This window comes from Centruroides sculpturatus, unplaced genomic scaffold (assembly GCF_000671375.1).
Source record: "Centruroides sculpturatus isolate CEXI.00-Female unplaced genomic scaffold, Cexi_2.0 scaffold550, whole genome shotgun sequence".
In the NCBI taxonomy this organism is placed as follows: Eukaryota; Metazoa; Arthropoda; class Arachnida; order Scorpiones; family Buthidae; genus Centruroides; species Centruroides sculpturatus.
The window spans coordinates 75317-99107 of NW_019384886.1; the positions used below are offsets into that span (position 1 = coordinate 75317).

At 30.1% G+C, this 23791-nt stretch overlaps 2 protein-coding genes across 5 annotated transcripts in view; both read right to left on the minus strand.

Moving 5' to 3' along the window:
• The window catches only part of LOC111631119, a 27420-nt gene extending 24382 nt beyond the window's left edge, over positions 1-3038 (minus strand). For 2 of the 4 annotated variants that reach the window (XR_002757645.1, XM_023375319.1), the window contains exon 1: positions 2408-2646. Coding sequence is in view for 2 of the 4 variants with exons in the window: in XM_023375317.1 (XP_023231085.1) it covers positions 2910-3001 (92 nt within the window). In the remaining 2 variants the exon portion in view is untranslated. Of the gene's footprint in view, positions 1-2407; positions 2647-2909 lie in introns of those variants that run through there. The other 2 variants (XM_023375317.1, XM_023375318.1) reach the window with 1 other exon arrangement.
• Positions 3039-6512: 3474 nt separating this feature from the next.
• Positions 6513-23791, minus strand: part of LOC111631112 (nucleolar GTP-binding protein 2-like) — a 61579-nt gene continuing 44300 nt past the window's right edge. Inside the window, exons 11-16 of the mRNA XM_023375311.1 lie at positions 21931-22089; positions 16608-16703; positions 12654-12771; positions 12138-12304; positions 8334-8438; positions 6513-6696 (exon numbers count right to left, since the gene is read on the minus strand). Of these exons, the coding sequence (XP_023231079.1) occupies positions 6580-6696; positions 8334-8438; positions 12138-12304; positions 12654-12771; positions 16608-16703; positions 21931-22089 (762 nt within the window). The 3' untranslated portion in view covers positions 6513-6579. The remainder of the gene's footprint in view (positions 6697-8333; positions 8439-12137; positions 12305-12653; positions 12772-16607; positions 16704-21930; positions 22090-23791) is intronic.

The following is a 23791-nucleotide window of genomic DNA, read 5'->3' on the forward strand; positions in this document are numbered from 1 at the left end:
TCGATGTTAAGAGAGATTTTTGTTAATTTTCAACGTTTATTTGCATAGTTTGTTACATAAAGGTTTTTTCAATTTATGTGAGTTTAAAGAGATCTCAGTGATGCTTAAAAAAGAATAAATTTAACATTAAGACTGAGTTATTTTAAGTCTGGTTAGTCTGACTCTGAGTCTGATTAGTTAGAGTGAGTAAATTAGCTAGGTGTATACTGTAAAATATGTTGATTTTTGTCTAAATTTTGATTTGTTGATTTCTGTAAGATTTTCTTATATTTTATTAACCCTCAATACCGAAATTATCTTGGGATCGACTAAGTATAATCCCGAAGTATAATTTAAAAAATTTATTTTTAAATTTACATTATTTATGTGCCACTGTTTATAAATCTATAAATAACTTTAGCACATGTATAGTCTCCATTGGAGTTCTTGTATCTTCATGCAAGGACTCAATCTGAGACTACAGCAATTACACCTCACATTCCAAATCTGCATTGACATATTCATACATCATTAGATTTAATGGATTTCATTGTGAAACTCAAAACTCCCTAGGTTCCGCAGAACACAAGTTGGGAACCTGTTTTAGTCAAATGTTCTAATTTCAAAGTGATGGTAGCATCTTTAAAAAAAAAAAAAAAAAAGACAAATTTCATCAGCATTATAAATTTGGTCTGGCTTTAGCTTTTCAGACTCAATTATTAAGTTTATTTTTAAAATTGTTATTCTATCTTCTTGTTCCGTTTCTTTTATAGTTTCAGTTTCAAGCATATAATATTGCTTTTTTACAAGAACTTAGGAGACAATATGGTTGAATTTGAACTTTTTTGATATTAGTTACAAGAAAATGCATTTCAGGTGTTATATTCCTCATCAGTTCTTATCACTTTTAGAACCTAATACCATAAATATACAAAGATACCATATTACAAATTGTTTTACAAATTTATCACCACCAATTATAAATAGCATTTACCTGTATTTTTCAAAGATGTTTTTTGTACCATTTCAAAACAATCGAATTTTTAACATATAATCTAAATACAAAACACCTTATTTAAAATATTTTATCATCATTTATATCTAAAAATTGACAAAAAAAGGAAACCTACAATAAATTTTTAAAATATGACATTTAAAAAAGATCTTTTATCTTTCTCATCCAAAAATCTTATCTAAAAGTGATAAGAACTGGTAAGGGGTATAACACCCAAAATGCACTTTCTTGTAACTAATATCAATAAAGTCTAAATTCAGCCATATTGTCTCTTGAGTTCTTGTATGATAAGTCCGTAAAAAAGCAACATTATATGGTTGAAACTGAAATCCTTTTTAAAATGTTCATAACCTTTAATATTACCAGAAGGACTCTAACCAGACATTGCATGATGATGTACACTATGACGAATTTTCCACCTGTTTAACCAACTGTAAATGAGGGATCCCCATCAGATAGCTTGCTGTTTAAACTTAGTGCTTTCTCTTGTAAAATTGGACCTGATATCAGAATGCTATAGTCCTGCTGATCACTGAACCATAAGAATAATGCATGACCAAGTGATTCATATTTTGCCTTCTTTATTGTTCCTCAAGTTTGCAGATTGTTCTTAAAAAACATTTTGCAACAAAAGTCTTCAATTTCTTTTTGATTATTCTTCCAATCAAACACAGTAGAAGTTCCAACTCCAAACTCTGCAGCAATGGCTTTCAAGGGTTCACTTTAATCAATTTTACAGTGTTTTTTCTAATTTCTTCTCTAGCATAACAACTTTCTTTCTTTTGGCCATCACTTTCTTGATGGAAGGTGACTGAAACTCAGCAAAACAATAGTAACCATGGATGTTGAGTGAATAACAACTCGTGAGGTTACAAACAATAAACTTATTATTTGATATTTTCACAGTTATAGGTTTTCTGTATATCTTTCATACTTCTGAAATAGGAATTGTTTTATAATCCATATAAACTGAAAATCTGGTTAAACAGAGTTTCACTTTAATATAAAATTTTCACAAATTATTTAACCTATAACCGATACATAAATCTAAATGAGTTAAAATAATGATCACTAATCATTATTTTAACTCATTACTTAAATCATTGGAGCCCAAACTTTTCAACCAGTGGGTCACACTGAATATAAGGCATAGGTAGACGGGCTACACATATTTTATATATTTCATATAAACTAAATGTAGACCCATTTCTATCATTTAAAGATGATGTGTCAAATATCTTTTCTGCAGATTAACATGTGGATTTGGTCCAGGAGATGTAGTTTGGGCACCACTAACTTAAATCAAAAAAAATGTTACTTGAGTAGAGGTTACTTTTAAGTACTTTGATCATATATACGTATATGATCAAAGCCCTAAAGATAACTTCTAGTGAAATATTTTACCCTAATTACCTCTAAAGCCTGTCTTAATGTATATAAGAATAACTGTACACTACACGCGATCCAAATTTGGCATTTATCGATTTATTATAATGAATCTGACTGCTATGAAATATTCGTGGAATAATATTTTCTCTATCACTTTTTATATCTCATGTTTTGATAATATGAAAACGTCGAACATAACTTTAATATGTAGTTATATTTCACTTTCCCGTAAATTCAAATGTCGATCGCCATGACGTCATTCGGTAAATAATGCCATCTATTGATATCGAATGTAACATTTGAAAAGGCTAAAATTGATAATAAAGTCGATACTATCGAAATATTGATTTTCAAGCATTAATAATATTCTACATAACAACATAATAATTTACTCGTTAACAAAATTCAACTTTAATTCGATAATCTATAAATAAATAATATTAGAAGACATGTTTTATTTATTCTGACTTGTGAGATTATTATGTTACCACGGCCGGATGGTCGAGCGGTCAAGGTGGCAACCTACCGTTCTGAAGGGGACCAAGGATCGTATCCAACAGGGTCGAAAAATCCCCATGAAATCTTCGGGGGATGGTCCGTCCGGATATCAGGCCCCATTCTTCACCACCCGGTCGCCCCATTGTGGGTCTAGGCCATAATATATAATGGCCTAGCTATAAGAGCCCATAATGGCCTAGCTATAAGAGGCCCTCTTAGTGCCCACGGCGAAAAGAGTTTAAAAAAAAAAATTATTATGTTACGGATTTAAGTGTAATAGCTATCGATAGCATGGAACCCAGAAGCAGCTCGACCGACTACCCGTAGCGAAACCCACTTAACGTGGAGCACAATAGCGATTTGTCTAAGGTTCGTTAACTGCCTTTCGCTAAGCGGTGTGGTGGTACACCAATATATTTTTTGTTATATTTTTATATACTGTATATGATTTTTCTATCTTTCCTTCTTTCTTTGTTCTGTGTTCCTTTGTCTATACTTTCTGGAACTTTCGTCCAAGTGTGGATGGTCGGTGACCTAATTAGGAGACAAAGGATTAGAAATAGCCCAGAGGGAAAGTGAGAGACTAAGTGAGTAATTTTGGCTTTGGACCTAGAAGAGGGAAGACCGTCGGAGAGAGGTCTCCAGGTCGGTGTTGCTTCGACTGAGTCACGAAGAGCACCTAAGAAAGAAGTAGCGTTGATAAGGACATTGGTAAGCCAAAGATAAAGGACATTTTTTTTTATCGATTCTCGCATGCGATCCGTCCCCAAAAGGAAAAAATCCCAAGACGAAGTCATCCAGCAGCCGCCACCTCAATCACCAACTCGGGTACCCGTTCCGGCACGTGTACAGTTTAGGGGGTACGGCTATTTGAGAGGTTTACTTCCATAAAATTATCTAAATCTAGACTAATTTCACTCGAATATTTCCAAAACACGTATAATTTGTTGAAATGATCGATATAAAATATGCTATAAACAAAAAATTGTCGGATTACTTACCGAGTGTACCCGTTCGAAGACGCCATTGCTTAAGCTTTGTGCCGCTCCGCGACGAAAACTTCTTCGTCCGCGTCCGCTTCCAATGTGTCACGTGACATGTGCCGGGACTATTCGGTCACGTGATTACTCACTCATGGGTTAATTCCTCGAAGATAGAAGGAATTAATTGCATAAAATATCAGTTTTGATAAATGATAAACGCATGAGAGAGTAATCACGTGACCGAATAGTCCCGGCACATGTCACGTGACACATTGGAAGCGGACGCGGACGAAGAAGTTTTCGTCGCGGAGCGGCACAAAGCTNGTCCAAGTTTATTTAATAGTTCGTCAAACTTTTCGGGAGACATCCTGAGGAAACTATAACAAAATAATAAATTTAACACAAGCAATCATATATAATTTAAGTCAAAAGTCAAAACAAACTAATCTTACTCGAAGTAATATTCCTTGTCGAAAGATCTTAGACGAGGAATAAGTGTATTTTGTACACCAGTTCTCTCTCGATCTAAGAAAATCTCTCTGATCCAAAATCTCCGGTCAAATCTTCTTCGTCGACGTCTTCTAGAGACATAAAGTGAAGTATACAAAACGAAATTTATAAACATAAGAAGAGCAGCAGAATTAGAATCACCCGCCATCTTGAATATTTTGCGCTTGCGCCGAAATGTAGAGAGATTTGCGTTTGCCGCTTGTGTGGTCGTGCTGCCGCGCGGCGAAGACGCGTTTGCGACACCGCTTTTCCTTGCCGCGCCGCATGTGTGCATCATCCTTAAAGCCGGATGCGCACATGCGACGCGGCAAGGAAAAGCGGCAGAATGACGTCACTTTTTCTCGCCGCAGAAGTCGATGTTGTTCCGCTTTCCTCGTGCCGCAAAGTTGGTTGAATTCTATCTTTCGCGGCAACTGCTGCCAAGACGCGTTTTTATCAGCCAATAACAGTTCGTCTCTTAGTACGTGAGAAAATACAATCACGTGGTGTTTTAATGGCGGAAAGTTCGAGGCGGTTAAATGTTCAATTATAGTGTTCCAAAAAATAAATAAGACTTTTTAAGAATTTTAATTATCTATCAATATTTATTAGAAATTATAGTAAATTGCTTTGTGTTAATAAATAAATTATGAAAAAAAGAAATATATTTTTCATAATTTATTAAATTAAATCATTCTAATTTAACTGTGCTGCCAAAATTTAATTATAGGTTCAAGTGTGCCTTGAGACAAAAACAGTTGAAAAACACTGCTGTAGAGCAACAAAGAACATTTTCAGTTTAGTGAACACAACAGTGAACACGTTTGCATTTGGACCACAGAAAACCTTCATATTTTCACTGTGCTTATCTAAAGCTGCAGCCTTACATAGATTTATACCCAAAACTACTCCAATGGGTTTATGAACATGTTCTATGACAGCCTAGAGATATCAAGACTTGTCAACACTTCTGTCATGCCTCAACTGTAAAAGTGACAATACATCACTTTTACGTCTTACATGAAAGTGGCTTGCATCAACCACTTTTATGTAAGATGTGATGCACCTCCACATATCTGACACTGCATGCAACGTCTGCAACATTTCACCAATACATGTGTGATTGGTTATCTTCTCTTACCTGCCTGGCTGCATTCTCTGATCTTAAGTCATTTTCCTTATGGTCTTTTTTTTTTTACTCTTTCTGTCCTGTGGGCACTAAGAGAGCTTTTTCAGCAAGCCCATTGTGAGTTTGGCCAGGCCCATAATGGGGCAGCTGGGTGGTGAGGGATGGGGCCGACATATCCAGACAAGCCAACCCCAAACAATTCCTGGGGATTTTTTGACCCGTCCAGATTCAATTCCGGGTCCCCCAGAGTGGTAGGCTGCCACCTTGACCGCTCGGCCATCTATTCCTTACAGTTGTGGGGATAGTTAGATGTGGTTTATCAAGGACATGTTACAAATTTAATAGCATTGAAAAATCTAATCACACTGCATATGAGACGTATCACAAAGGATACTCATGGTTAGTCATTGAATAGTTTGTCACCTTCTGAGGGGATCTTATTGAGTAGTAGCTCTTGCATCATTAATATTTCTATAGGATATCTTATACTGTACAATTAGTGTCATAGTTTGCAGCACAAAAATATGTCATACTGACAAGTTGTGGTACTTTTTTTTTTTCTTATGAAAATGTCTTCCACATCCTGAAATGCCACTATATCAAATTTGGTTGTAGTGGAATACTAAATTCTCTTTCTAGTTAGGTATTTTAATTATGACCATCTAATATACCAGTATATATACAGACATATAAACATTTTTATTTAATAATTTGAATTTAATTTATGGTTAAAAATGCATTGCATATAATTTAGGCACTTACTATCCTAAATTTTTACTTATTTTGAACAAGCAATAGCATTTGACTTGAACAAAATATTATTTAATTAATAATATTTTTGTATAAATCAAACAGTTTATTCAGTGTTAATTATTTATTTAGAAAAATTTTCAATGCAAATTCTCTAGCAGAAAATATATCAACTAATTCATAATTTTTATGGTATGATATATTGAAAAAACATCAATCAGAAAATTGAATGCCAAAAATAGTATCGTGCAGGATATTATAAAGAAAAATGCAAAAACAATTTATTTTAAAATATTTATTTTTCTTGTATAATAACGAAACTATTATACACATATCTATATACATATTTAAACATTAGAATTACAATTATGTTTCTTTTTCCTGTTTCTATTCTTTACATTAACTTCTTTATAAAAGTGAACCCCAATCATTTTCTTTCTTTTTGATCTTTGCAGTTTTCTTTTCTGCAATAACAAAAATCATTATTATTAATTTTAAATGAATTTATGAAATGTACACTACATAAAAGTGATAAATTATCATCACTAAAAATTTTGACATCTTTGCTTCCAAAATATAATACTGTACATCCAAATTCTTTTATATGACTTATCAACAGTTCCAAACAATTCAAAAGTTTTTATTATAAAAACAAAGTAAATTGTTTGGAACCCTGGAAAAATATAACTTCTAACAAACATTTCTCTGAAGCATTTGTAAGTATTATACATAAAACAAAGATTCTTAATTTCTTGAACACAAACAAACACACACACACTTTATGTAATGATTTTAATTAAAAATTTACATCTGGATGTAAATTACTTTTCTGAATTTAATGATTTAAATTTTTTGTAAACCAATTTCAAAATTTTCAATCTTTTATTTTATGTTGTAGTGAATGACATAAACCTTAAACATTTATTAAATGCTTCTAAAGCTCTCAACTATCTTAACTCAATACATTTTAAATACATTTATTTTGCTAGCTGAGAGCTACATCATTCTTAACTTTTTTGTAATTAAAATCCCTTTTTCACCTGAATAAAGTAGATTCTAAACTCTTGCATTCCAACATGAAAATTTAGTTTTTCTCTGAAGTTTATCCAACCTGTTTTCAACATATATGAAAGAACAAAATAAAAAAAAAAAGACATATATTTCAATAGTCACTATCTATTTGAGTTAAGGAAATTAGGAGGATTCCTATTGCATTTATATACAGTTTGAATAAGTTTTTGAATTTTTTTTTTACAGATATTAATGTTTTAACTAAATGAAAATGCCACATTAACTTTTGGGCTAGAACTTAGCTAATTAATATAATAAATGCAATGTAATTTAGACTAAATATAGGTGGTTAAGCTGTGATCTTGTACTAAATTTAATAATTGCATTAGTTTTAAATTTTTAGTCTCAAAGTGAGAATCAAAGTGATTCAGGTAGAGAATGCCAAGAGGTTCCTTGCAAATGCCAATGCATTGGCATGGAAGTAGGAGCAATTTTCTTCTCAGAACAGTCTAAATTTATGCTTAAGAATATCAAGATGACAGCTTACATCTAACTAACTATCTCAATATCCAAAGCTGCAATATCGGTAACAAAACATAAGTTGTATGATTAGATATCAGTTCTAAAATTATATATAAAATTAGAAGAATATTTAGTTTGGAGTACTTAGAAAAAATAATATTGAATTCTTTAGCATTTAACACATTTCTGGACATTATTTATAATTATTTTATGTTAAATCAAATAATAATAATAATAATTAAACTTGGTTATCAATAAGTAATAATCATCAATTATAAATTTAAATTATTTCTTTGCAGAGGAAACTCGCACACTATTCAAAATTAAATGAAAATACAAATTAAATGATAAAATCATTGTGTTTTGGTTAATGTTAAAAAAATAATAATAATATTTATATATATATATTTTTTTTGTTAAATGATATTGAAATAAGGTTAAACAATTTTGCAAGACACTGAACATATTTTTATCACCTTGTTTGGTGTTCAATATAATTAGAGATGTTTCTGGAATATTTACAGTTATATTTAATATTTAAGTGACAATAAAATAAAAATTGACTTGCCTGTTTACTTGTTAAACGTACTGATGGATTACCTTCATCATCTTGCCCTCTTTTCAATGAATGATAAGACTTATCTTTAGCATTTGTTGACTTTTGTATTTCATTCTTTAAAAAAAGAAATTCAAAATCATTAAAATATTAAAGAAATAATATCTATATGTAAGACTTCTTATTTACAACAATTATTTAGATTCAAAATTTGAAACTTTAATTACTATTTTGTTTTTGAAAGAATTACTTCCATATTTTATTAAATCATCATATTAATTAGTAATTAAACAAATTTATCAATTAGATATATAAAAAACTGCATGCAAAAACAGATTATAAATTGAATATTGTAATTAAGGGAAGTGGTGATGTATTTGAAATGTGTACAAGGAAGCGTTTTTATATTTCAACTAACTATTACAATCAGATCATTTAAAAACTGGATTAAGCCTTTATTAAATTTTTAGATGAATTTCAGATATTCACAGTTTGAAGCATTTACCTGGACTGGGCATTTATTAATACATATAACAATTACGTGCTCCTATTTTTAAAAACATAAAAATATATAGATGGCAGAAGTCAAAATATGTGACAGAAAAAAATATAACAAGTTTTCCTAATTTTATCAATATAAATTTTACATTTCCTAAAACAGTGTTCATTAGCAGATTGTGACAGAAATGCTTTCATTTCATGCGTTCATTGTAAAGAATTGATTAGTCTTAAACAACTTATATTACTTCCATTTACACTAAACCATAAAAAGCAAAAACCTCAAGCAGAATGAATTCCTGGACATTCCCAGTCTGTTCATAATGCTATCACTGTGCCATCAGTGCTATATTTGTATATGAATTATATTAGAACATTTTAAAACTTTATTTCTTACAAACAGTTGACTTGACAGATAAAAGAAAACATACAGGTCTTTATATTTCAATAGAGAGAAAAATAAAATTTTACATTTTATTAAATTATGTGGCATGAGAAAACCATCCTTTATTAGTATACAGTCGACCCCCCTATAAGATCATTGATTTTTCCGTTTTATCTGAATTACATGTTGTACGAGTCACTTAGATTTTACAAATACGTGAGCCGGGCACAGAACGGCACACATATTTGTAAAATCTAAGTGACTCGTACAACATGTAATTCAGATAAAACGGAAAAATCAATGATCTTATGGGGGGGTCGACTGTATACAATATTGTAGTATAACACTACACAGGCTACTGTGTAGGCCAGTGATCTCCAAACTTTTTTGATTGTGTACCCCTAAAATGAAAATAATAAGTTGTACCCCTATAATATAATGAAATTTGTTAAATTTCCACTATAAACTCATAATTTCTGCTAAATTTCCTGCTACCCACAATTTGAATTTTTTCCATGTATGATCACAAAGTGAGCGTGAGCCTACTTCTTCGGGACTGTAAGATCAGGCAGACTGCGGACAGGACGGACACAGTATTTTGAAGGGAAACTTGGTGTACCCCTTGGGGCACAAAGTGTGCAAAAATATAATGCATGCAATTTTAAATGAGCATTTGCTTTCTCTGTTTTAACTTTTTTTCATATGATGTTGCTTTAATATTTCTTTTCTGTCTGGTCAAATGGATCCCTCTTTTGGGTCAAACAAATTCCAAAAATCCCAAAAATCTGTCATCAGAAATTATCATCATTTTATCTATCCCTATTAATTGGAAATATTTTGTTATATCATCTAGTTTATCCTTATGTTCTATTTATTCTTATTAAAGCATAGACTAATTTGTTGTTGAGTATATTAATGGTAAATTATATATATTTTACATAAGACCAAATAGAAGAAAATAGAGACATTGAAGTTGAAAAAAAAAAAAATTGAGATGAAACTGGTTGCCTCAAAAAGGCTATTTCAGATGAAGATTATGTCTTTTAGTTGGCTTAAGGAGAATCAAAAATGATGAATCTCTAGAATAAAAATTTGTTCTAACAAAATCTGTAGACATGTTTGTGTTTGGATTTGCAATGTCATCAGATTTAGTCTTCTTTTCTCTCAACATATTTTGAGAAATTTAACTTTATTTTATACTTTATATACTTTCAAACTAATTTGCTTCACAAATTTTTCAATTTTTTTAAAATTTCTAACTATTTCACCAGTTTTTTTATATTTTTTTTTGCTAATTCAAATTATTTATTTCCACCAGTTTTACTTACTAATTAATGCAGGTGCTGGTAACTTTATCAGTTTGGCATATGGCAAGCTGTCACTTAAAACTTAACAATACGAATCATTTTTGAATGATTTGTTAATAAATAATTCAGAACAACACATTTGATTACAATGTTTAACAAAGTATTTTACATGTTCTGTCATGTCAAAATTTTTGTTTTAGTCTACTGAAAAAAAATCAAAGTGAAAACAAAGTCATCCCCAAAAATTTCCCAATTTTCTGGTGGTTGATAAAAAAAATCACCAATTTGGAAACTATGGACAGCACTGCACAAAAATTGCCTTTGGTTCTCAACATCACTTGCTGCTTTTCTTCCCGAACTTGCCACGTGATGTCAACAAATCATTAGCTGTGTGGTGCATGGGACTCCCATTGTACAGGAGCTAGACATTTTGCTGTTTTTCCTAAGTGTACTTTGTGATTCAATTTCATGTTGAATGTCAAAATAAGCAGACTAGGGATTTTATCACCACTTGTTATGGCCAGTATTATATTTTTATCTCCACTTTAATAAAAATATCACCAAGTGGCAATTTTGGTACTATGTAGCATGATCTCTGAAATACCATAGAAGTTCACAAATTTCTTTCAAATAAACCTAAAAATTTATTTTAACAAACAAATCTGACATCACTGCTTACAGACCAATCCGCCAACAAAAACACAATATATTTAACTTCCTATTTGATTATTTCCATTTTGGAAATACTAAATTAATAAAACAATTAAATGATTAAAAACACATGATCTAAATAATGACACGCAACTGATTGAAATCAACTGCGTTGTTGTTACTATTTAATTGGTTATTGTCCTTTCACCTGAACCCCAGTAATTTACTTTATTGCTTCTTATGGATATTTTGAAAGCATTTTAAAAATATTATTAATATTATATTTCAAAGAAAAATTGAGAGTAGATGGGAAATAGTTAGTCTCTTGTTATAGTTATCACCTTAGATTATTTTCTTTAGAATTACTTTCATCAGTTGAGAAAAATTTTTTAACCTTTACAAATTTTTTTAAAATATGATGGAAAACCGCTACACAAAAAATACATAAATTAAATTTGATTGTTTTTTAATGAAATTAATTTAATGAATTTCTTCATTTTTCTTTAAACACTTGCTTTTATTGCAGTGTTAATGTATATAGTCACTAACTAATGAAAGCACATGTAGTTTTTGAACCCAATGTTAATTATGAAAACCCAAGCACCAAGCATTGCCAGATACATCAGTTAGTATTAGATATTTATATCTGTCAAGTATTAAAGTATTTTTCTTTATAGAAAATGCAATAGGTAAATTTCTGATTGCTTTAATCATATGTTGTAACTTTACATATACTAAACTAATATAATAAAAGCAATTTTAAAATATTAATAATTTGAGATCAATAATTTGAAATTAAAAAAGTACATTTAATACAAATAGACAATAGATATTTTCTTTTGTATAACTCTTAAATATGAAATTATATTAAAAAACAGAGTTCTTGTTTTGTAGGTATTGATATTAGTCATTTATTTTTATAGCTAAATTTAATTTAATAATTAGTTTTATTGACATAAAATTATAAATGGATACCTTCTCATTTTCATTTGAATGTGAAGTCAAATCTTCACAATTTTCGTCAATGCTTTTTCTTCCATCAACAGAATCATCTGAAGCATTCATAGTTTGTTCATTTGAATCCTCTTTAACTGATTCTATATCACTCTTAGTTTCTTTATCTTCAATATATGATTCAATATCTTAAATAGAAGAAAATCAAAGTTTATTAACAATTCATTATATTTAAAAATTCTTTAATGGCAAATCTAATTGAAATAGTTAGAATAAGTAGTCTCCCCAATTAATTTTATTTGAACTGAGAAAATGCAAAAGTATCTATGATAGGAAAGATAACAAGGACCATCTCTACAGTGCAATAAATAAATATTATTGTTTTCAACATAATTTTATTTTATAAGAGTGGTCAATCTTACACTTTCACAAAGGAATAAAAAATTGGTAGATAATCTGTACTTCTGCCTCAAGAAAGTGAATCATACAGCATTATAAGTTGGCCAAGCCTCATGTAACATAACCTCATAACAATACCTTTCTGAACTTCATTATTATTTCTTTTTGCTTCTTCCTCATTAAATTCTGGAGTAACAAAAACATCACTGAGATTTTGTTTAACTTTTAGATTTGTAGTTTTATTTTCATCTGTATCCTAAAAAAATATATCAATTATATATAAAATTTCAATTTTTACAATATTATTAAATTATAATCGTAAGAGTTAATTTTAAAAAAAATAACTTATGAAATTATACTTTTTGTTATTTTTATAATCTTAAATAAAAATTGTCTCATAAAAAGTAAACAAACTCAATTAGGGACTGTTTCAGTATTACATTAGCAAAACTCATTTTTGATCCTATTCACCATGACCATCAGTCATCATAAATCAAGGTACAGTACAGCTCTCCCCTAATTATCAGGCCAGAAGTCACCATTTGCAAATATACAGGAATTATTTTTAGACAATTTTGTAATGATTGGGGAGAGAAATGAACAATTAATGCATTCTTGCATCATCAAAGATTCACCTTCCCTCCCCATTTTTTTCAGCAATAATTGGATACAAATGAATCTCAAACTATTGACACGCTTTATCAGTGTTAGAATCACAACTTTTGTACAGAACATGACTAATTTTTGTAAACAATCTCATAGATAAAATAATAAAAATTTCTCTTATTCTTGTAAAAGTCTGAACAACAGCAAAAGGACCATAAGTGGAAAAAGTAGTCCAGCCCAAAACCAGAGTGGTTGCCATGAATATTGCAACAGTATCCTAATTTCTTTATAAAGATTTCACTTTCAATTCATATCTAGTTATTTCAACTTTTCCAATTTTTTAAATCTTTCTTGGTAGAAATATGTGTTGCTAGGGAAGGAGAAAGAAATACCTTAGAGATAACCCTTTCCACACATGGAAAAGTCTATTAATTTGGTCTAACAGTGTTGCACACCTAGCAAGTGATGTGAAATTAGAATAATAATTGTAATGTTAGTAGTAAAAAGTAGTCCAGCCATGGTTGGAACTGTTTCTAAGACCCTACAATAGAATTATGAAATTTGCACTATGAGGTAGTTTTTTTCTTTTTTTTGTGGTTTTAGGTCCTTTACTGCTCAAGATGAGCACAAAAAGGCCCCTCACTATAAGGTAGTTGAAAGTATCTATTAGTTATCTAGGATAAGAAATTTTTCTGATAAACACAAATGTAAAAATCTAAGATATTTGTGAGATTTTTTAATAGACTATCAAAATAATGGGTGAGATGGCACATTCAACCATGTGATGAGTTCCTGTGAATGTCAACTATTTGCACAAAATAATGAATAAACAAAAGATCACAATGTGGCAACATAAAACCAAAAATGACAAAACAACTGGGAAAATTTTGTGAATTTCCAGAGGAATCACTAGATCGGCTGATGTTTTCGTCACAAAAACATGTATGTTAGACTTTCAGCACCGCCTTCCTGTAAGTCTAGAAGTTTGACAATGGCATTTGGAACGTCAATGGAATCGTGCTTGACGTTCCAAACGCCATTGTCAAACTTCTAGGCTTACAGGAAGGTGACGCTGAACGTCTGACGTACACGTTTTCGCGATGAAAACATCGGCCGCAAACCTCTCTACTGTTTACCTATGATTAACTTGGTTAATTATATGCTCAATGCCACTGCACATATCAAAATGTATTTGATTAATATCAAATACAGCATCTATGTTAAGTAAAGACAGCTGGTAAAGCTGCATTAATTAAAACTTGTCATGAATGTAAAGGATTGCCGCAATTAATTTCATGTATTAATTAAATCCTGCATATTGAAAATAGAGTCAGTAATGTTAGTAAACTACTTCAATATTTTTATATCTCTCATAGGCAGTCTCTCATAGGGTAACAAATTCCCCAAATAGCCAAATTACCTGGCTTATCTTTTGGTTTGTTTTGTATTTGGTATTTCTTGGTTAGCTCACAAATGGCTTTGTTTCCTCACTTTTTAAGTGTGTTTTGTGCCTATGGATCTTAGGAGACTGTTGGATTGACATAATATTTTGTATTTTGGTAAGTTTTTCTTCTATTCTTAATGTCTCAGGAAATGAAGACATTTTCACCAACTGCCCCTGAAAGAACACAGGGCAGCTAATGAAACTGCACAATTGTTGCAAGAATAGTTTGATGTATCAATTGTTCAGGTGTTATGGCATGTGTATGTGTCACTTAACAATGCAGTTGAGGAGTTTATAATTAGATTAGAACATCTTACAGAATGAATCAAGAATGAATATAGTTGAAGCACTTGCTGATTCTGAGTCAAGATTAATGGATATTGAGTCAAGTATGGGTTCTGTTGGATTTGAGAAAAGAAAGTTTTCTATAATGATACTGTTTGTAAGAAATTGTGCAATTTAGAACACAAGATAGATTATATTGATATATTAAATGTGTCTGTGGGCCTTCAGAGACAATCTGTTTGAATTAGCTTCATAATTAATTTTTTGCATTTTGCTTTAGGTGGATATGGTTATACTAATTGTTTTCCACAGTTCTCTCAATGATTTTGAATATTTGATTATTTAATTCTTTTTGTTTTATTAATTTTATATGCTTTGTAATATCATATTAATGTGAGAATCAGGAAGTAAATTATCCAATTAATTTAATTAAATAAGGAGTTAAATACTTCGACCTAGATTTTAAGTCATTTTGATCAAGAATCTCTCCTATAACGGACACCCTACATAACTTCTTTCATTTTTCAATAGAAATTATATTGTCGTTTTCTCCATTTACACGAGAAAGTAATATTTCCCTTCAAAATTGGTGATAAATTAGCGTGAGAAATAAATTTATTCCGCATGTTGTTTACACTAAAGGAAGTACATTTCTCACTTTTACGAAAAAAGAGAAATCAACTTCCCTTTTACAATCTTTTATCTCCAAGGTGCGGCATCCATCTGGCAGTTCTCCACGTCCCCACATATCCCATCTGTGGACTTGAATCAAGGATTGCAATTTGTCAGAATTTTGGATAAAAAGGGGTGAGTTCACCCAAGATTTCCCTTGCACTCCAAACCCAGATCTCTCATCATTGAATCTTTAACTTGTGCAAAAAAGGGTTCCTACTAAGAACTTCGTCCTCATCCCAATCTACACCACAGTCTTCTGCTGTTTCAACATTTCATCACCAATCGAGAATCAACTCAAGTCATACAAGTGAGGTAGTACAGTACATCTTAATATATGTAAATGCTCTCTCTCAAGCGAATAGACAGACTTAGAATTTCCTTTGTCGTCATGTTTTTATTTGCTCTCGTTACTGAGTTCAACTCCATGCCAAAGTCTTATCACAGATCTACAATCCCTCCTTCTCGGAAAGGTTTATTATTTTATCCATTAGCGTACCTAACGCTCTAATTAGGCTGGTATCAGAAAAAACAAATCACAGGGATGTTTTACAACATTCCTGTACCTAAACTTTATAATTATAAAAACCAATCCTAGTGACACTGCAGGTGGATCTTTCTGATCTGAGGCCAAACGAGTAAGAAAAACCATTTCTTACCCAACGGGTTACCACATTAAACTTGCACTCATAATAATCCTTTGTGGTAAGAATATGGTCGTACTCCCTACATTGTGGATGAAAATAGTATGCTAAATAATAATAAATATATTATTATTTGCTGTAACTAAGCAATTTTTGCATGTATTCATGTGGAATATTTTAATGGTAAATTTTAATTTTAGGTAACTTCTTTTAAATTTTTCTTTGATAACTAAAAGTGTGCATTCTAATTTTACTTATTTTTTTTTAAACCAGAATACAGTATTAAAAAATTGGGATGGTTTAAATACAATAAAAAATGCTATTTTACCATAAACACTGTGCCTTATATGCTATAAAATATAAGTTAAAAAACATATACCTTAACTGAACAAATAAATTTTATTATAAAAATAAAATATAATTTTTAACTTAACAAATTACTTCTAAATCAGGTGGTTTTACAAAGTATGGTAATTTTCCTCTCTGGAAATCATTCAAAACCATTTTTGCAACAGTTGGAATGTCAGGTTCACCTCCCTAAACAAACAAAATAAATAATTAATCATAAATTCATAAATATAAGTTTAATACAATGAATCATTATGTAAAATTTATATCATATTCAAAAAATAATTTGAATGTGAAGCTAACTCTAAGAATATTACAAAAGAGAAATTTCCTTGTTACAGTAAAACCTTGATATAACTAAAGAAATTGGTCCATTATAATGAATGAGTTTTCTTATAATTATTCTATACTTTAGGCTGGACGGACATAAATCATCCACAACAACATTATATTGGGATCAGTAATATCAAGCTTTTACTGTATTAATGAAATATATTATGAAAATATTATTGAATTAACATAAAAGTTTGTTCTGTTCATAGCCATAAAATGAATTTCAAATCTGACTTACAAATACAGATGCTACAAAATCAATCCAATGGTGGCAAACCTGTGGCACTTAGATGATAAATTAAAAATCATATAATAAGTTGTCTTTTTCAATCATTCTCTTATCATCTGATCAGCTTTTTTACATTTATTCTAATTAAAACATTAATTTTTTAAATATCATTATTAATCAAAGGACTAAGTATAAAACTTTGGCATGTACAGTCGACCCCCATAACACTTGATAATTCCGTTTTATATGAATTCCATGCTGTACAAGTCACTTATATTTTACAAATACATGTAAAATATAAGTGCCAGGCTGTGAACAGCTCCTGTATTTGTAAAATCTAAGTAACTCATATAAAACAAAATAATCAACAGTGTTATAGGGGGGTCAACTGTATAAACATCTTTTAAAGCTAAGTATGCTTACAACGTGGCACATGGACTCGAAAAAAGTTCACCACCCTGGTCTAATCTATAAAAGGCCGGTTCCATCTGTTGTTTAATTCAGGACTGTGAAGTTCGTAGACCAAGCCCCTAACTCTGATTCTGACTCAGAGAATAATTTAAAAGGTCCAACTCCTGCCTCTAAATAATTTAAAATTTACTTTGATGATTCATTTGGTTGTAAAGAAATGTCATTCTAGGTTAATATAATCAGACAACTTTGTAAGCAATTTTTAAGCAAATTACCAGGTATTCCTATTGAAATCACTAATTATCTTTTTTCATTATTCACTATCATCTTCAATGACATTGACACAAAATATTTTCAATTTGTAGTTATAATAAAGTATTAAAAATGTTAGATTTAACCCAAGTCTTCTTAGCCATTTTGTATGGGTCTTTTAACAATAGGAATTTAGAATTAGCTAACGCAGAATGTATTTGAATCTTTGAACATACAACAGTAAGTCAACAGTAATTAGTGATACACAAAGATCACGATGTAGGGAAATCATAAAATAAGGTCTTGCATTACAGGAGATTCCTATAGTATAAAATAGGAGGTTAGTGCTCCTATCACAAGCTTAATATAAAGTACATAATAAAAAAACAGGAGTTGGAGTCTGTCCATTTTACTAACTCCAACTCCTCTAACAACAAATTTATTTCAGATCTGATTCCACAGCCCTGGATTAAACAATCATTGCTTACCTTATGATTCCTGTTGTAATTTGTCTAGGTTTGAAGTTGGCATTTAGTTTCAATTATATAATGCAAGTTATTGCAATACTAAATATTTTCATGAAAAAATTTCCTCCAAAAGTAAGTCAACAGACTTATTCTTGAATATTATACTTATTTTTTTTAAATCTGAATTTAAGATGACAGCTTCCCTTAAAGTGAGACAGGCAATGACAATGCCATTTCCATACAATAGATTATCTTATTACAGCATTCCAATAGTTAATTAATCTAGTTCTTGAAGATTGTAATTAGTGTTTCTCAAACGGGATTCCGGGATCCCGGTTGTTTTTTTTAACCTGGGAAATTCTGCAAATTTCTTAAAAATTCACCTTTTTTCTTATTTTGTGTTAAGATTAAGAAATTTTGCAAATAAAAAGCATAATTATCTCATTCACTGTCAGAATACATTTGTATTTATTAATTTTAAACCTACCTATTAGTTTTTTTTAAATTTTTGCTCGTTATGGCATGTCACAAATGGTCGATAATCAATATGTAACTGATTTGTGGCATGACTCTGAAAATTCTTTGTCAGAACCTGTAATATATGGAATAATTGTGCTTACGCTGTCTTAATTTTTAACCATGCCCAGTAGCTTCAATAAATGCGTAACGCCAGGTTGTGCAAATTGGGCAAAGATACAAACGAGTATAAAGTCTGCGAATATGAAGTTTTTCTTCATAAACCTGATTATTAAAGCCAAATGAATTGCCGAATTATCGAGCTCTAAGCTTGATGTCGCTATTAAAGCAGCCAAGGTAGACAAATCAAAATTACTAGAGAGCAAAAGAAGTACTACAATCTCAAAAACAAACTCGAAATCTTTCAGGCTACGGGTGAAAAAACACATATCTGTCTTCTCTTAAATGCATTAAACACGATTCCAATCGCATCAATTGAATCGGAAAGGGCATTCTCAGTAGCAAGACTTTTCATTACTAAAATAAGAATTAGAGTGAGTGATCGATTGATCATCTTTGCTTTTTAAAATCTTATAAAAGTTTACAATATTTTGTATTATATTTTATTTAAAAAACCTTCTAAATTATAATTTTGATCTAAGTTCAATTTTTAATTTTCAACTCAATTCAAAGCATTTTTTTTGTTGTTGTTGTATGCAGTTTCTAGCAAACTTTAATAAATTTTTTTCTATTTGTGAAAATTTCTACGTAATTCAAAGGTAATTTTTATTATATATCTTACACAGCATTATTAATATGATTTTGGATGATATAGAACTTTAAAATTACTTTAAAAAATGAAAAATAATTATATCATTTAATTTCAAGATATCTTGTATACCTTAAAAATAACTGATTCTATCCTGGGATATCCCGGGGCAAGCAAAAGACTGGGAAATGATAAACCCTAATTGTAATGTTGAAAGGATGTAGTCTCTGTTGTAATTATGTAAATCTCTACTTTTTTTTTAATGTTCTTGGATAGTTTTGTTGCAATTAATTTTAAGTTCAAAGACTATGAAATAGCTGAAAGTAAATTACAAATATTGTAGAAGAAACTCAACATTATGTTTAAATTCTTATATCTCTTCCTTTTTTATGTTGGAATTAGTGAAGAAAAATTCTGAAGAAACAGAAAACACAGATAAAGTTAAAAAGAATAAGATTAATATTGAGATACTAGAGTGCCACAATGAAGAACTTATTGTGATGGAATGAAGTTTCCAAAATTAATATACTTTGACAATTTTGTCAATGGGTAATAATTAGTGTTGCAACAAATAGTATATTTGGCCAAACTATTTGGCTTGATTAACGCATGTACGAAAATTGGCGCGCAAACCGCACTATGGCAAAGACCCTGCTCTCTATTGGCCCACTGTCACTACGCTTTGCCAATCACATTAATTCTTGACAGTTGTAGCAGACAGACAAGAACGTCATGGCAGTATGTGATAAATGATGATATCAATGAAATGACCTACACATTTAAATAACGGAAAAAGAACAGAAAAGGACCGTGAAGTGAAAATAAATATGAAATTGACTTGATAACATAATCAAACAAGTTGAGGCAGCTTATTGGAGCAAAATTCATGGCTGTCAACGCCAAATAATTGTTGTCATAGACTTCAGAAAGCTAAATGCTTGTAATGAAAGTCACTTAGCATGCATAGGCAACAGCCCGGGACCGTTCGGGCTACCAAGCTGTCTCGAATCTGTGAAATCATAACTGTGACTTATACCGACGTTCTAGCTATCTCTTTTCTCCGTTATCACCAGACTATGAATCACTTAATCGTAAAATGGGAAATCTATGATGGAAAAGTGACAAATTGAAAGTATTGTGAGCACATATTATGATGTATGAATAGGCATACGCAGACTAGAGCGATAGAAGAAAAGAGAAAAGGAAGAGCAAAGACGAGTGCTTAAAAAGAAGGATAGGCAGGGTCAGACCCTCAGATGTGCGATAATTCTTGAACGAATAAGTGTGTATGTGTGCTGATCTTTGTAATTATAAATTGTGAATACATGTGACTAACATTATTATTATTATTTTTTTTTATTTTGTGCAGTTATAAATAAATATAAACAAATAACACTAACCTGATAACATTAAATCTAAATACCAAAATGTTTTTGTTATTTCTCACTCCTGTTTTTAGGTATTCGGTATTTGGCTGAATAGTGAAAAATAGGCCGAATATTTGTTACATCACTAATAATTATTACTTGGAAGTTTCAAAGTATTTAATTATAACAATTACATGCCTATATCTAGCTCAATACAATTATTGTGTAAAAGATTTTTGCATACAAAGGTGTCATAGTTTTTAATACATCCTTACCCATCAAATTTCTTCCTCTTTTTTTTTTTATCTCTAAACTAAAAAACATTCAAAAAGATGTAATCAACTTTGTGGAGGCTATCTTTACAAAGGATTTTTAGCAATAGTTTGAAGGGTTTTATGATTATTGTTATAAGTATATTACTGAAGATAAAATGTACTTTGTATATTACACAATAAATGTTTAATTATTTAAAGATAGTAATTAATTACTATTTTTTAATAGATCAAGAAAAATTTGGGACAAATTGTGTATGTTATTGCAGCTATATTTACAATGAAATGTATAGTAATTATTTCATAAAAATAGTACATAAAATGTTGCATTTCAAATTACAAATGTATATAAAACTTGCAACATAAATATTTAATTAGTATAGAATATAGAATACAAATAAGAACTAATATGTACCAATTCTTATATTACATAAATTTCTAAACAGGACTATACATAGAACTGTTCCTTACACATTTCATATTTGAGAATACAGTAAAGCATTGATTATCTGAATGTTGATCAACCGAAATGTCAATTAACCAAAAGCTTTCCAGTCGGCAAATTTAAAGCTAGTTAAATTTCCACTAGTGCTGTGGTGCTGCAATCTTTGGCTACTCTAATATTATTTTTGTTGGTGTGCTTAAGGACGTGCCAGGATTTGAACAAATTTCAACACAGGATAGGTTAATATATTTTTTCATACATAATCAGTTATCTAAAAAATCGATTTTCCAAACAATTGATTCGGATAATCAATGCTCTACTGTATTTAGGGTATTTTTACATTTATACTCTCAGAATTTACTATATTCATTTATTATTTACAATTTATTGAAATATATTTTTAAAAAATATTTACCTTTAAAAGTTTGCCAGTTCTTAATGCTAGCTTTTTTAAAAAATCTTCAGAATTAATCCATGAGTCTATCAAGTATGTTTTTTGAATATATTCTTCCTTTACTCTGTTTAGAACTTCTTCAATATAATCTGCAGGTGTCTGAATATTTTCCACTCTGACCTAATATATTAAGTTGTAATGGTTAAATTAAAAAGAAATATCCTTCTTTCATAATTATTTTCTAAAAATTATTTATACCACATTAAAATGGAAATATGTTTATTAGATATAATAATAATAATAATAATAATAATGGGGGCGCTTCTGTCTGCCGAAGCTGCTGGCGCGTTTTTTTTTACTCACTTCAAATACAGGTAAAGAATGTATCCTGTTTAATAATTTTACGTTAAAATTTTATTTGTTTGGGCTGTGTGTTAACATTATAATTGTTGGAAAATTTATCAACATAATTAATATGCAACGCTCGCCAACTAAAAGAGGAAGACCACCACTTCAAAAGTCAAAATCAACTAGTAGAAAGGAAACTGCTTCGACCACTAATACCAGGTTAATTACTGATTACAATTTACACGTCGAAAGAACTTCTCCTGAACCATCTTCTGCAAACGTAGGTTTGAACCCTGAAACTACACTTCTAAGTTCACAACTATCAGGTGAGCCATATGATTTTTTATCTTCTTCGCCAGGAAAAAATTCATCTGATATATCAAGTATAACACTATGGAATAAAATTTCTGAATTAATTAATGTTTCTAATACGAGAATATTAAGTCAAATGACTATTATCAAAGAAGATTTGGACCAGATTCGTAATAGTATCCAAGAAACTAAAGTCCAGAATCAAAAAATGAATAGCCAAATAATTAATCTTGAACAACAAATTGCTAATTTGAAAATAGAAAATGAAAGTATGCAATATCGAATGGACAATATGGTTAATGCGCAACATCGAAATAATATAATGTTATATAGATATCCCAGTAAAACTAATCCTACCAAGCTAGAAGTGTTTAATCTTATTAATGAATCATTAGAATTACATGAAGTTACAATGGATGATTTAATAGCGATTATTCCAATAACTAAATCACAGTATCCAACAATTAAATTAATTATTAAAAATACCCAAATAAGAGATTATATATATTCGAGTTTTATAAAAATGAAACAGCAAAACCTATCGAACGTATGGAAAGAAACTCAAATTTCACAGGATCTTATAAAAAGATCTAGATTAAGACGTAAACAATTAATTCCTTTTTTAAGCGAGTTAAGGAAAGCAGGTAAATATCCAAAACTCCGAGGTGATACTATACTGTTGGGCAATTATTCTTTGACGTATAGCTATGTGTTGGAGGGGCTGGTATACTTGGATTCTTTTACCCCGTATTTTACTTCTGAGAATACTCCGCAATGACATATGATCAATTTAAACACTCCTATTCAAGATTTACGTATTGTTGAGTCTCAATTATTAAGTCCCTTGCCTGCAGCACATAATAATAATGAAAGTTTATACCGGATATAAGAATTTAAGAATGAAAATTATTAAAGCATTACTTCAGTTTAAAAATTATCTACATCAACGGTATTCAGTCAATATCGTTAAGCCAAAAATTTGTATTTCAATCTATTAAAATCTAAGAAATCAAATTACTATAAAAAAATTCAACAAATAATCTTAGAAAATAAAAACAGTGAACTTTTAAAGTTTACGATTAAGAAATTACGATGTTTCAATTGTGATCAATCAATGCAAATAGATTCTTTTAAATGGATAACTCTATTAACAGATTTACAGGAATTACAGTCTTCCTTATGCCGATATAAAAAATTTCTTTCAATGAAAGTTTAGATATTC